Raw genomic sequence first — 15209 nt, forward strand, 5'->3', positions numbered from 1 at the left:
CTGTACTTGCACAAGGCCATCTAACCTAAAGAACCGCCCAGTCCATGCCACACAACCCCTGCTACCAATGTAACCGCCTGCTATGTATAGTGTACTCCTGGCCTATCCAGTGGAACCTGAAACCCCACCACCCTATGGCGCAAGTCGAGGAATCTGCAGCCCACACAGTTGCAGAAATGTTTCAGCCTCTCATTCAGACCCTCCACTCAGCTCTGTACCAAAGGTCCGCAGTCAGTCCTGTTGATGATGCTGCAGATGGTGAGCTCTGCCTTCATCCTGCTAGTGAGACTGGCAGTCTTCACCAAATCAGATAGCTGCCGAAAGCCAGAGAGCATTACCTCCAATCCATAGCGACACACATCATTGATGCTGGCATGAGCGATCAGTAAGCCCAACCTCTGCAACTGCCCGGATCTTGCAGATTGAGGGGCAACCTCTGGAACAGGGCAAGCAGCCATGTCCGGCCGAAGATTAGTCTCAGCCGGAGACAGAGCCTGAAACCGGTTTGTCAGACAAACTGGAGAGGTCTTCTGTCCAGCCCTCCGGAATGTCTTTCACCCCCTGCCACACCTCGAGACAACCTCCCACTTTACCATGGGTGAGGGGTCAGCCTCAATATGGGCAGTATCCTGGGCAGCCACAGCCATTGTCTGATTGGGGGATGTATGGGACGAGTTGGCTGTCCCCGACAAACCCCTGTCTTGACCCCCACAGTGATGCTCATTGGTAACAGCCTCAAGCTGTGTGATTGAAGCCAACACTGCCTGTAGCTGGGAGTGAAGGGATGCCAACACATTCCACATCCAAACACACCAGTCGCAGTCCCTATCCATTCTAAATACTGATGTGCAAAGAAAGTCTGGACTAATCTACACAGAGCACAAACAATTTGTCACAAAATTTAAACAGTTATTAAAATACAAGACTGTCTAGTAAATGCAGTAATGCTGCTACTTGCACACTGATGACACGCTGCTCAGTGGCAGAAGGCTAACTGTACTGTCAGTAACGTAAAAAGAAATAAACAAATGACAGACGACTACTTGGAGGAACCCTGACAGCAACACCACCACGATGAATAATGCTTTCATGCAGCCACAGGACATCATGTTATGACTCAAACTGTGCCCAATAGGCTGCATGATGCACAACTTCACTCACGACGTCCATTGTGAGGTCCATATTTGCAGCCCTGACACCATGCAGCACTGTAGAGATGGGCCCAACAACATGCCGAATGGACTGGTCAGGATTGGCATCATGTTATTTTCACTGATGAGTGTTACATATGTGTTAAACCAGACAATCATCGGAGACGTGTTTGGAGGCAAACCGCTCCGGCTGACTGTCTTAGACACATTATTCAGCAAGTGCAGCAAGGCTAACCGATAGTACAAACATATCAGCAGCATATTGGCAAGGTATTCGTCTTCTTGGATGACAATTCATTCCCCCATCATGCACGTCTTGTGAATGACTTCCTTCAGGATAATGACATAACTTGACTAGAGTGGCCAACATGTTCTCCACACATTAACTCTTTCGAACATGCCTGGGATAGATAAAAGGGCTGTTTATGGACAATGTGACCCACGAACCACTCTGTGGGATCTACGCTGAATCACAGTTGAGGAGTGGGACAATGTGGACCAACAGTGACTTGATGAGTGGGTGTACAGTATGCCATGACGAATACAGGCAAGCACCAATGCAAGAGGACATACTACAGGGTATTAGAGGTACTGGTGTGTACAGCAATCTGGACCACTGGCTCTGAAGGTCTGGCTGTATGGTGGTACAACATGCAATGTGTGGTTTTCATGAGCAATAAGAAGGACAGAAATGATGTTTATGTTGATCTCTATTCCAGTTTTCTGTACAGGTTTCGGAACTCTTGGAACCGAGGTGATGCAAATGTTTTTTGATGTGTGGATGTACCAAATTTGGTTGAAACCATTTCAGGGTTTTGGGATGAGCTTTGTACCCTTGTCTTTGCCTGCATACACATGTCAAACACATTTCACATGTATTTAAAATATTTCACATATATTTGTGCACATATTTCACTTTTATCTCTAGCTAATTTCACCCTGCAGTTTCACTTTCATGCTGCTCAGTGTTTATAAGATTTTATCTCCTGAACTATGCTCCTTACAAGGATGTAATATTGAAGCTCAATGATGTAATTTTGCAGATACATTTAGTGGTATATGTGAATACTGACTGCAAAATATGTTGTGTGTGCAGTTAGTAGTGAAGAAGTAATAAAGTAAACCATCGTGCTCCATGCAGCAATTCTACTGAGTGAACAGCAAAAATGTAGTAAGTGATAAACTTTTTTCTTCTCACCACTTTGCTGCTGTTGCCAGTGAGAATATGATTTGGAAATATCTCATACTGTATGTAATGTTTGTTACAGGTTACTAAATGCTCTCATTCTCAAATGAACAAACAAAGTACAGGTATTTGCGTCATGAGTTACACTTATTTTTCACCCCAACACCCACCCCTCTGATTGGTAGGTATATACAGTGAAGCCTCTATGTTAATTCAGGGTATAAGCTATCTCAATTCCAAATTTCATCCAAACCAATAAAGCTGTCCAGCTGTTTCAGTGTGGAGGAGTAAGAAACATAGTAACACACACACACACACACACACACACACACACACACACACACACACACACACACAAAACTCATTCTTGTAATATATATAATATGAGACTTTATGAGTATGAAAATGAATTGAAATGAAGTCCCATGTTTCTTGACAGAGTGTAGGGGAACAATGCGGGAGACATTCACCACTGTGTTAGACATGGTCCTAATGGAGGTGGTTTGCATTGCCTTCTTCTGACTTTAATGATGATGAAGATGACACAACAACACCCAGTCATCTGGGGGCAGATGAAAATCGAAGGCAGGAAACCGTGCTCGGAAAGTGAGAATGCCATGGCGAGATGACAAGCTGTGCACTTTATGAGTACAGATTATGTAAAAAATTTTAAGCATTCCCTATGCCTGTTTTATGTACAAAAATATGCTTTGAGAAATTCACATGCCACAGTGCTATAGCCCATCACTGAAGGTGTCACCAATATACCAATGAGGTGAATGAAAGTTGTTGACACATGAGAGACTTCCTTATTTGCTTGTAGGACCAAGGCAGATCTTGCGACAATGTTACAAAGGGTAGTCATAATGTGTTTTATCATTACCAGAAGAAATATAAAGTTATGCAGTTAATATTCTGTTTGTGTGCAGGTGCATGTCTGCAGTTCTGGCACACACTGAAATGATGCAGCCCAACTCCACTTTATCAAATGGCTGTACTATTTTGTTTTGCTCCAATGGTAACATGCTACAGTATTGAGGCAGGAGAATTTCAATGTGTACCAGGACTGCAACATCTACCTGCAAACAAACAAAACAATAATTATATAACTTTACCTTTTAGATGTGATAACTGAAACTTTATGACTACCCCTCATAAAATTACATCATAATACATGTCGTGGTCCACACAGCTAGGGGGATACATTGGGTGTTAATCTATTGAGCCCCAACATTCATATACTTCATTTGTGTGTAGCTGACAGCTGACAATAAATTCTTTCTTTTCAAGAGAAAGAGCTTCACAAATTGAGAACTTCAGTAACACATTGGTCTATCTCTGGAATTTTTGTAAGCATTTATTCTGCTTGGCAATGATTGACATTTATTCTGCTTGGCAATGATTGACAGAGTTGTTGGATCTCTTCCTAGGTGATACAATGCCAAATTCTGTCCAACTGGCATGTTAGATCATCAAATGCAGAAGGGCATTATCTTGCTGGAATGTAAGCTCAGAATGGGTTGAAGTGAAGGGCAACAAAATGGGGCATAGAATATCACTGGCATACTGCTGTGCTGTAAGGGTTCCACAGATGACAACCAAAGGGCACAATGAAATGGCACCCCAGATAATGACTTCTGGTTGTTGGGTCGTATGGCAGGAAAAAGTCAGGTTGGTACTGCATTGCTGTCTATCGTAGCTCCAGACACAATTTTGCAGGTCACTGGGGCTCAGTTCAAAGTGGGAATCATCATTGAGGACAGTTCTACCCTAGTCAATGAGATTCCAGGCAAAATGTACCTGACACCACTGCATATAGGCTTGTTGGTCTATAGAGGTCAATGACAGTCAGCCTCTGTTTTGTGAGCCACCTATTAATGGTCCTTGTGGTCACTGAAGCACCACTTGCATATTGAATCAATGAGAACAAAGGCTCTGGGGTTCCAAATGCCTCTCTGATAGTTGCTTGGTCCCCACATTCTGTCATCACTCATGGTTGACTGTTTCCTTCTTGACACTGTGTTTGGCCATTATTCACCCATTCCTGCTAATGTCATCGAATAGTGGCGCAGCTCCTATTCAAATGTTGAGTGATTCACCAATTACTCGATTGGCTTCTTTGAGTCCAATGCACATCCTCTTTCAAATTCTGACATCTGTATACATTTTTCACACGTCTGTCTGCAAGGTATAGTTACAGTCCAACTGAACTGAGTACACAGAATGAAATTTGCAAAGACTTTATGCCCTGGTTTCAGTGTACCTTCTATTTACCATCCTTGCTGACTGCAGGGTGAAATTTGGCTGCAGTGTCATACATTTATCTACTAGCCGCCAAAGTTTAAAATTTTGTATTTTTCTGTATGAATATCAGTTTGTGATCAATTTGCATAACTCATTCAAGCTACATTTTTTTTTGTCTTACAGTGTTGTTCCAAATCCATATCAAGTTAATATACTCACTACATGCTCCCCATGGAATAGTCTAGCTTCAGAGCAATTAAAAAACTTTTTTAGATTGTTAGAAATCATCACTAACAAAATAAACAGTCAAGTATATCTACTCAGATGATCAGTAACTGTTATATACACTCCTGGAAATGGAAAAAAGAACACATTGACACCGGTGTGTCAGACCCACCATACTTGCTCCGGACATTGCGAGAGGGCTGTACAAGCAATGATCACACTCACGGCACAGCGGACACACCAGGAACCGCGGTGTTGGCCGTCGAATGGCGCTAGCTGCGCAGCATTTGTGCACCGCCGCCGTCAGTGTCAGCCAGTTTGCCGTGGCATACGGAGCTCCATCGCAGTCTTTAACACTGGTAGCATGCCGCGACAGCGTGGACGTGAATCGTATGTGCAGTTGATGGACTTTGAGCGAGGGCATATAGTGGGCATGCGGGAGGCCGGGTGGACGTACCGCCGAATTGCTCAACACGTGGGGCGTGAGGTCTCCACAGTACATCGATGTTGTCGCCAGTGGTCGGCGGAAGGTGCACGTGCCCGTCGACCTGGGACCGGACCGCAACGACGCACGGATGCATGCCAAGACCGTAGGATCCTATGCAGTGCCGTAGGGGACCGCACCGCCACTTCCCAGCAAATTAGGGACACTGTAGCTCCTGGGGTATCGGCGAGGACCATTCGCAACCATCTCCATGAAGCTGGGCTACGGTCCCGCACACCGTTAGGCCGTCTTCCGCTCACGCCCCAACATCATGGAGCCCGCCTCCAGTGGTGTCGCAACAGGCGTGAATGGAGGGAATGGAGGGACGAATGGAGACATGTCGTCTTCAGCGATGAGAGTCGCTTCTGCCTTGGTGCCAATGATGGTCGTATGCGTGTTTGGCACTGTGCAGGTGAGTGCCACAATCAGGACTGCATACGACCGAGGCACACAGGGCCAACACCCGGCATCATGGTGTGGGGAGTGATCTCCTACACTGGCCGTACACCTCTGGTGATCGTCGAGGCGACACTGAATAGTGCACGGTACATCCAAACCGTCATCGAACCCATCGTTCTACCATTCCTAGACCGGCAAGGGAACTTGCTGTTCCAACAGGACAATGCACGTCCGCATGTATCACGTGCCACCCAACGTGCTCTAGAAGGTGTAAGTCAACTACCCTGGCCAGCAAGATCTCCGGATATGTCCCACATTTAGCATGTTTGGGACTGGATGAAGCATCGTCTCACGCGGTCTGCACGTCCAGCACGAATGCTGGTCCAACTGAGGCGCCAGGTGGAAATGGCATGGCAAGCCGTTCCACAGGACTACATCCAGCATCTCTACGATCGTCTCCATGGGAGAATAGCAGCCTGCATTGCTGCGAAAGGTGGATATACACTGTACTAGTGCCGACATTGTGCATGCTCTGTTGCCTGTGTCTATGTGCCTGTGGTTCTGTCAGTGTGATCATGTGATGTATCTGACCCCAGGAATGTGTCAATAAAGTTTCCCCTTCCTGGGACAATGAATTCACGGTGTTCTTATTTCAGTTTCCAGGAGTGTATTTAATTATATACAGTGTCATTGAGGTAAGGCTATTTCCCAGAGAAACCTATGAACATGATATCTGTACAACGATGTATGCACTTGTGTTGGTTAAAATATTTATTATTTAAGCTATCCTTTTATGAGTATTTGTTAATCACTAACTTTCTGTCAAATTCACGTTTACTTTACATTGATACAGTTTAAACCTTTCAGTGAATCTGCCATATATATATTATTAATACTTTCATTTGGAATAAATAAACTGTTAAACATGTAGGTTATCACCATTACTTAATTTCTTATTGTTATTCTTAAATTGTAATTAGAAAAGACAAAAATATCCTTTTTAAAGAGGTCTATGGATGAGTAAAACCACCACCACCGCCACTACTGGAACTTTGGTGGCAATGTGAAAAATAATGGCAAGGAGGCAAAAAATACATTTCACATCCAAGTAATTGTTACACACTGCATAAGACAGAAAAATCATGAAAATATCATGAAAGATGTATTTTACTGAATGGAGAAGTTAATGTTCTAAGAATAATCAAACTATTTTTAATAAAATGGAAAACAGACTTTTACATGTTAATGAGTAGATGAGAAACGTGACATTGCCCATTCTTTTTAATTTATGACCATGTCCAAAAAGTAACTGACACTAAGGTCCCTGCTTGCAGCATGTAACGTCTGGCCTTGTGCTTTGTTTATGGTCATGGCATAACATAAGCTCGCATGGAATTGTATACATTAAAACAAAATGGCAAAGTGTTAGAAATAAATATATTTGGGGTATAACAACTAGCTCGCCTGCACTATTCCCCTTCAAACTTTCCACTTCTGTGATGTTACATTGGAGGGAAGTAATGTTAAAACTGTGAAGGAGAAAGATAATGCATGATGGCCTTGATCAGAGTTACATCATGCCTCGATTTTGGAAGGAGTTTCCAAAGAGCGAGTTAAAGCTTGATGTTCTTGAGTCAAGCAAGTCTTGCCTCAAAATTTTCATTGGATTCTTAGTCTTTTAACAATTCTGGTATATTCAGAAGGACTTACATAATCGTTTTTATTTATAAACAAAATAAAATCAAAATGTAATGCATAGGCACCCAAATCTCAAAGCATCTTTCCTAGCAAAGAATACAAGTTAATTCATCTTTCCATCTAGCTATGAATATAAATAAAACCTATCAAAAAGAAACAAAGTTTTAATACACACAGTGAAATCACTAAATCTGTATATGCTAGGCTGGTAAATTCAATCTTAGTTTGTATTCGTAGAGATAAGATTGTGGCACTTAATTCTGTCAGTGCCATAAACACCCAAAAATTCATCTGTCTTGAGTTACAGAAACTAACAGCACTATTTATTGGCTCCTGTAGTAACCTGCTGATTACTGCACCTACTGCCAGTGGATGGAAGTTGGGCCACTTGGGCATGCCAACATTCAAATGGTTCAGAGCACTATGGGACTCAACTGCTGTGGTCATCAGTCCCCTAGAACGTAAAACTACTTAAACCTAACTAACCTAAGGACATCACACACATCCATGCCCAAGGCAGGATTCGAACCTGTGACCGTAGCAGTCGCACGGTTCCGGACTGCGTGCCTAGAACCGCGAGACCACCGCAGCCAGCCTGCCAACATTCAAATGGCATGCCCGCAGCTACCAGAGATGGCCACCACAGGCACCCCAGCCATGTGTGCACAGCACAACAGTGACACCTGATGGGGGTAACATTTTTATTAGGATATGCATGGGCCTCCAGACCCTCAGTTGTTAATGTTTCCAAGATGTGTAACCATCTGCATTGCATTGTTGTTCTTACCCATGATTCAATAAATTCCATTTCTTTTATAGCCAAGTGTTTCTCATATTTTTCTAGTTAGAACACATGACGCAATGAGTGAGAGCACACGCAGCTACATTGGAATGGTTGCTGTCTACATTGACTAGGCTCCCTCACCAGTTGTTCACCTGCTGGCTTTCCCTACCCTATGATTAATCCTCAGAAGACTGGCATCCTTATGAGAAGTGGCTTTGCTGACATTTTGTAGTATTCCAGGTGGTTGACACGGAGGCCTCTGAGGTTCTTTTCTTATCATGAATACCCTCTTGTATGTATCACTAACTGTACCATTTAGCTCCTCTGCATGAACCAGCATCAATTTGTTGTGTTAATTTCAAAATTTTGAAGATGGCTTTTGATAATATGTCTAGCTTGCTGTTCTCTTATCAACACAAACGTGTGCATGAGATTGCTCTGCATGTTCAATTCTACAATTGTCACAGCAGTCATATTGTGCTTGGGTGCCTGAGCTTCACAGCCTCAGTTGTAAGTTGCCACAGCTAAGTCTCAGGAGTCTTATGTGCACACTGTGCTCAGGGATGCCATCATTTGTTCAGTCCTAGATACGAAAGTGTTTCAACATGTCATTCTGCTTGAAGACCATACACTGGAAGAGGTTTTGAATGTAGCACAGTTGTCTGAGGTCTCCCACGCCATTGGCCACCAATTAGAGGCTTGTCACCATTGTTGACAGCATGTAGCCCAGCACATGGAGCTAGTACAATGGAGGACAAGTAAGCCAACCAGGCTGACACAGAGAAACACATCACTGACAACAGGAACAGCAAATGACACTTCCTTTGTGTCCCTGATTTCATATGACATGAGTGGGTGACCTGCCCGATGCAGTGGGCTTCTTACCATAAATGAAAAAGAAACACTGTCACATAGCAGTGATATGTCAAGCTCTGCAACCTACGGCCCCCCCCCCCCCCCACCCCACCCCGGGCGTGAGCCATATGGAACAACATGTCACTGCCATTATGGCCTTGCCCCTTCTGTGTGAGTTCGAGGCATTATTCAGCAAAATGGTTCGGTCTGGAGCTTGTGAGAGCACTTTTGCACAGCTTAAGGATGTACTTCATCCTGGGCCATGCCTTGCAACATTTTAACCTGACGTAAGGGGTGGGGGCCATCATGGCACATCACCACTCAAATGGTTCTGAACCACCGATTGCCCTTTTGTCAAAAACACTAAACTCGGCTCCACAACTTTATTCTCAGGTGGAAAAAGAGCTATTGCTATTGTCTATTCCCTCAAAAAATCAAAAATTTTGCATGTTCTTTTATGAAGCAAAATTTCATATAACTACTGACCATAAGGTCTTGGCTTCCCTGTTTAGCCCATGAGCATCCTTACCAGACAAAGCTGCTCATCATTTTCAGCATTGGGCTCTTTACTTGTCCCAGTACAATTATGAGATCCATTTTTGTCTCAAGTCACAATATGTGAATGTCGATGCTGTGTCCCTACTCCTCACGGACCCTGCCTCCTTATTTGACCAGGAGGAACTGCTTTCCTTTCAACTGCATACAGAAATGAGGAACACGGTGGATGGCTTCTCCATCACCAGTTGCTGTGTTGCCTCTGGCGCGGCAATAGATCCAGTGCTCTGGCATGTCATTGGCACGATACGTCACAGGTTGCCTGACCATCTCTTTGGCCAGGCATCGGATCCACTTCGGAGTTATTATGCATTGTGCCACCTCCTCCCGGATGGCAGTATTCTCCTGTCAGTGGTAGGGTGCACTCTCCATGTCATGGTTCCAGCAGCTCAGCAGTAGGACGTCCTCCACTTATTACATCAGGGTCATTGGGAGGGGGGTCTCTTGCACAAAACTCTTGGTGCACCACCATGTGTTTTTGTTTGGCATTGATCAGGAGGTGGAACACCTTGTAGAGGCCTGCCCTGCCAAAAGTGTTTGGGTTAGCAGGTGCACTGTTTTTTTGCCATGACCAGGCTCTATACAGCCTCAGGAAAGAGTCCACATTGAATTTGCTGGTCCTTTTATACAAAATTTGTAGTTATTGGCAACTGATGCTTCTTCTCAGTTTCCTCACATCCTCCGTCGTCCATCTGTGATAGCAGACAGGATTGTCAGATACTGTTGAAGTATTCTTCATAGAAAGCTTGCCTTACAGCCTAATTTGAGACAATGGCCCTCTTGTCAATTACAGCAACATGGATGGTGATGCCTGGTCCTTCCCCCTGCAAGGAGTGTAGCAACCCACCAGTTACTACAACTTCTGCCAGTTGACCTAAGTTGGGCCACTATTACAAGCACAGTGCATGCTGACATTCAAATGGCAGGCCCACAGCTATCTGAGGCAGCCACCACTGTCTGCCTCCACCTGCTCCACTGTGCACATGTAACACTACAGCAATGACATGTGATGGGAATGGCATATTTATGAGAACATGCACAGGCACGAAAACGTGGGGCTGGGTAAGGATACTGTATCCAGATGATTTTAGGTGAAACATTTTTAGATGATACATTTTCCCCCATGATCCAATTTTGATGAACTAAAGCCTATACATTGCCCCAAACTGTACTCAAGTTACCTGTGGAACCCCGATTAGTATTCATCTAGTAGTTTTGGCTATAAGGATGGTCAAACTTAAAAAAAAAGTAAATAAATGATTTTACAGTTTTATTATCAGTATATATAGATGAATGTTCTTGAAATTATTAATGACAAAATGCTTCTGATTAAAAAAAAACTGTTTGATACATACCCTGTGCATGGGTTCCGGATTGTCATCTATAAGTTCTTCCAAATTTCCAGATATGGCACGTTTCAACTCAGGACCAGCATCGTGCAGTGTCCGAAGACCTGCCTGAAAGCATTAGTGAATTATTTCACACCTTGAAATTATTATAATCAGCTCTAATGGAGCACCAATGAATCAAAGTTTTGTTTTAAGACCTTCGCAAGGAAATCAGAAAATTCTAAGCTATTTTCTTTCCTTTTATGTTTAATAGAATCCCACAATCAAATTCTACATTTACATAAACTGATCTTCTGTACATTTACTTGAAAGTATTCTTCCTCTTCATTATACTGATACATTATCTCCTGATTTTTGAAAGCATTTCAATAAAGGGTTTCACAGTCTAGCTATTATATGGTGGTACTGTCCAAAGAAAATGAACAATTAACTGTACAGGCCAGTCACTGTTTCATCTAGCAAAGCAGGAACTCTAAGTATAAATTCTACCACAGAGAAAAATAAAATGTTTACCTGCAAAGTAACTGTGTTATGAGATTCCTTATCACCATCTTTCAGTTCTTGTTCTTTCCTTTTCTTAAAACGTCGAAAATAATCTTGAATGAGGAATGTTGCATAGAATTTTCCCACAGTTACTTCATCTTCCACTGCAAATATGAAATCAATTCTATTAATATTGTTATAAAACATTTTTATTTTATTTTCATGATTAACGTACTAAGCACTTACCTCCTGGTGGTGGCACTACTTGATCTAATAGTTTGGGGCTTGTTCTTTTCCAAATTTTCTTTATCACTGCTCTAAGCTCAGCGTTGGCATCATCTATATTTCCTTCTGTTTTTATTCTCAGTGATGTTCGGACAACAGCAAACAATGTAGCATTAAACAGAACAGTGCCATCACTATTTAGTGGCATGTTCATGGAAACCAATCTCTGGAGAGCAATGGCACATAAAAATTAAAAAGTGATGTAGTTATAGCATAATAAATGACAAAGTATTAAAAACTGATTCATACAAAATTAACAAGCTTCTATGTATGTGCATAAATTTACTACCTTGCAGGCTACTCTATGTGGACACAGTTTTCCAAACCCCAAGGGTGGTGATATTTTTCTAAGTAATGTAACAACATCCAAATGCTTGATTCGACCCTTTGCATCAGGATCATATTCACTCCACAAGCGTATAAATTCATCCAGATGATGAGGTCCCAGAATGGACCAGTCTCTTGTCAAATAGTCAAAATTGTCCATAATAACAGCAACAAACAAGTTTATTATCTGGAAACAATTTTACAGCAAATTTTACACAAAAGTTAACAAAGTTTTAATTTTCATACATGCAGTACTAGACTAATACTTACCAGAAATGAACAGAGAACATAAAATGATATAAAATATGGAAATGCCATATCAGATCCACATGTGTTTCCTTTCTCATCTGATTTAATATCACACTTCACATTTGCTGAACATGCTAACATAACTTCTTGCCAAGCTTCACCTACAAAACCAACAGAAAAGATCTGCATGATGACTGAAGATGAATAACTCCTCCATTATTTATTTCAATAGTGTAATCAAACAATTTCATACAATTTAATGTTGTAATTACCTGTTGCAGATCGAAATAAAACTAATACAGCTTGAGGGAAGGTCTGGAAATTGTTATTGCGATGGATTTCCGTGTCTGAGTCAAGTGCTATCTTTCCAAACAACTGAGGATACAAAAGAAATAAATAATTAGCAGCCTAGTTAATCAATATAATAGGGTGGTTTTACAGTATTTTACTTGCTTATTTAATGTCTTCCTCCCTCCCCCCGCCCCCCCGTCAAAGAAGGAAAATATGTTTTCTAACTTTCTAGTGTTAAAATTTTTATTTTTAAACTCCACTAACGAAATTTCAGTCATGTCAAAATTTAAAATATCAAAAAAGTACACATGTCATCACCATCACCACCACCACCATCACCACCACCACCATCACATGGCCCATTGCCATTCGTTGAACATATGTTTTAACATCTTCTTTATAAATAATATCAAATTACTAGAAATATTCACTATTTGATAGCAACTGAAAAAAGAAGCTTTTTAATAGTTCCAATACAGTATATCTTAGTAGTATACCATGTACTCTTCACAGCCTCATTAGCTACACATTGATGTTGTGAGGTCACTCAGCAAATTTCACTATAGTAAAAGGAAGTTATAATATCAAGGAAGAAACTTGATTACTGCAGACATATCTTCATCTAGTTAGGAGTAATGACAGTCTTCAGTTAACTGCTTTCAACTCCCTAAATTATGAAAAGGAAAACCTGAAAATCTTTCTTATGAGGCCTGAAATTCACAGTTGTAGCACAAAGAAAAAGAACAACATAACAGCAAACTGAATTCACCATGGAGTCCTGTGTCACTGCATGGCACAGCTGATACAGCAGCTGTGAGCTCCAATTAGCTGGCAGAATAGCATGTGGTGCTACAAGAGAGCAATGCAATTGATTGTGGTTTTGACAGCTCTGCATAGCAGGCTTTCAAAGTACCATTGTTGGGATACTACATCCCCCTCCCCCAACCCCCACAAAAATGGATACGTATGTTTGGAAGCATCTCGGATGATGTTTCAGAACATGAACCAGTGGTATGGTGGATATCACAGCATTTAGGCCCACCAGCTGGTGCGAGGAACTGGGAATTTCTGGCACTATGCTGGCAATGTACACATTATTGGCTGAGCTCCATCTCCATGTCTGTGTCTGTGTACAAAGACATTGGTGCTTGTTTTTGAGGAAGCAAGCTATTATTGGGAGATTGTGTTTCTGGCAATGATGGGCTTTCTATTTCACAGTATACCACTGGTGGTGTGCAGTTGATGTGTGTGGGCAGAGTTGGTTTGTATGACAGCACTCCAAATCCTTCAGTGTCTCGGTTGATGTGATGTGCCACCCACAGCTGTTAACCACTGTTGTTTGTGTCCACATGTCTTTTGCTCCTAATGTACATGCCCTACTGCTGTTTCTGGTGGGTATCATCTCGAGTGCTTAATCCAGTATTCCTGGTGTATGGGGCCAGCAGAAGGAGGAGTGTCTGTGGTTGCCTACCATGGAGCAGCTCTGCCTGGCTATGATCTCAGATGTATGTGGTCCTGTACATGCTCAAGAACAGTATGAGCAGAGGGAGTTCCCACTGCTTTCAACATTTGCTGCTTAAATGTCTACACCATACACTCTGCTTTGCCATTGGAGGATAAGTGAAATGATGGACTAAGAAGATAGTTTACTCTGCCTGATGTGTAGAATTGGCTGAAAGCTGCTGCTGTGAATTGGGGCCCGCAGTCTAGCACTACAGTTCAGGAAACCCTTTCATTGGCTAGAATGTGAGCCAGCACATTTATTATGGACTTTGTTGTGGTTGTTGCCATGCTTATAATGTATGGATATTTGGAGTAGGTGTCCACAACTACCAGCCCCATGTAGTCCAGTAATGGGCCTACAAAGTTCAAATGCTTTCCGAATGTTGAAGGGGGGATGGGTCAAGAGGAAATGTGAGGCACTAGCTGAACAGCTGCACAGAATGGTTTCCATGTTCATGTCTGGCTAGTAAGTCATTTCACTGTAACTTTCATCCATAATATTCCCCAGAGCCCAAAATGATGTGTTCATAAAATCTGTGGCCACAGGATGGCCAGGATGATGACATGATGTGTATGTGTCTCAGCTCTACTATGAAGACATAATTTTGACTGATAACAGGAGTAGATGTGGGGACCAGGTCTGGAGTTCTTAATTACATTTTTTTTAAATCTATGTGGGTCACTCACAGAGCACATAGTGCATGTCTTGTCATAAGATTAGATCATGGGACATGTCTGAAATGATTTGTGCAACTGTAATGAGAAATCTTTCCAAGGTGTCTCTCCTTTATGCATCTATGTGGACACATGACATTTCCTGTAGGTTAAAGGTCAAGTCTGGTTCTGTGAGAAGACAAGATAGTGTGACACATTTTTGTGTTGTGCTTAATTGTACAGTTGTAGGAACTAAGGAAAGGTGTCTAAAGCCAGAATCAGAGTGTTATTTTTTCTGGAAGACTGGAATTGGACTGAATAACATTTCCAGCAGTTTTTGCTCCATGATGAAAGTGAACTTTTCCTTGAATACATTATCTTGGAATTCCTTAATTGCAAATACAATTGCTAACACCTTTTCAATCTGTGAGTAGATCTTTTGTCCAGGCACCAGCATCCTTGAAGCATAGGTGATTGGTTGTTTAGT

The 15209-nt window shown here is 42.2% G+C and overlaps 1 protein-coding gene across 18 annotated transcripts in view; it reads right to left on the reverse strand.

Moving 5' to 3' along the window:
* LOC126297395 (muscle calcium channel subunit alpha-1-like) overlaps positions 1-15209 on the reverse strand; it is a 1224415-nt gene that overhangs the window by 84001 nt on the left and 1125205 nt on the right. For all 18 annotated transcript variants that reach the window (XM_049988154.1, XM_049988156.1, XM_049988157.1 and 15 more), the window contains 6 exons: positions 12547-12649; positions 12296-12435; positions 11988-12212; positions 11660-11864; positions 11444-11577; positions 10937-11038 (listed from right to left, as the gene is read on the reverse strand). In XM_049988154.1, the coding sequence (XP_049844111.1) occupies positions 10937-11038; positions 11444-11577; positions 11660-11864; positions 11988-12212; positions 12296-12435; positions 12547-12649 (909 nt within the window). The remainder of the gene's footprint in view (positions 1-10936; positions 11039-11443; positions 11578-11659; positions 11865-11987; positions 12213-12295; positions 12436-12546; positions 12650-15209) is intronic.

This window comes from Schistocerca gregaria, chromosome X (genome assembly GCF_023897955.1).
Source record: "Schistocerca gregaria isolate iqSchGreg1 chromosome X, iqSchGreg1.2, whole genome shotgun sequence".
NCBI classification, from domain to species: domain Eukaryota; kingdom Metazoa; phylum Arthropoda; class Insecta; order Orthoptera; family Acrididae; genus Schistocerca; species Schistocerca gregaria.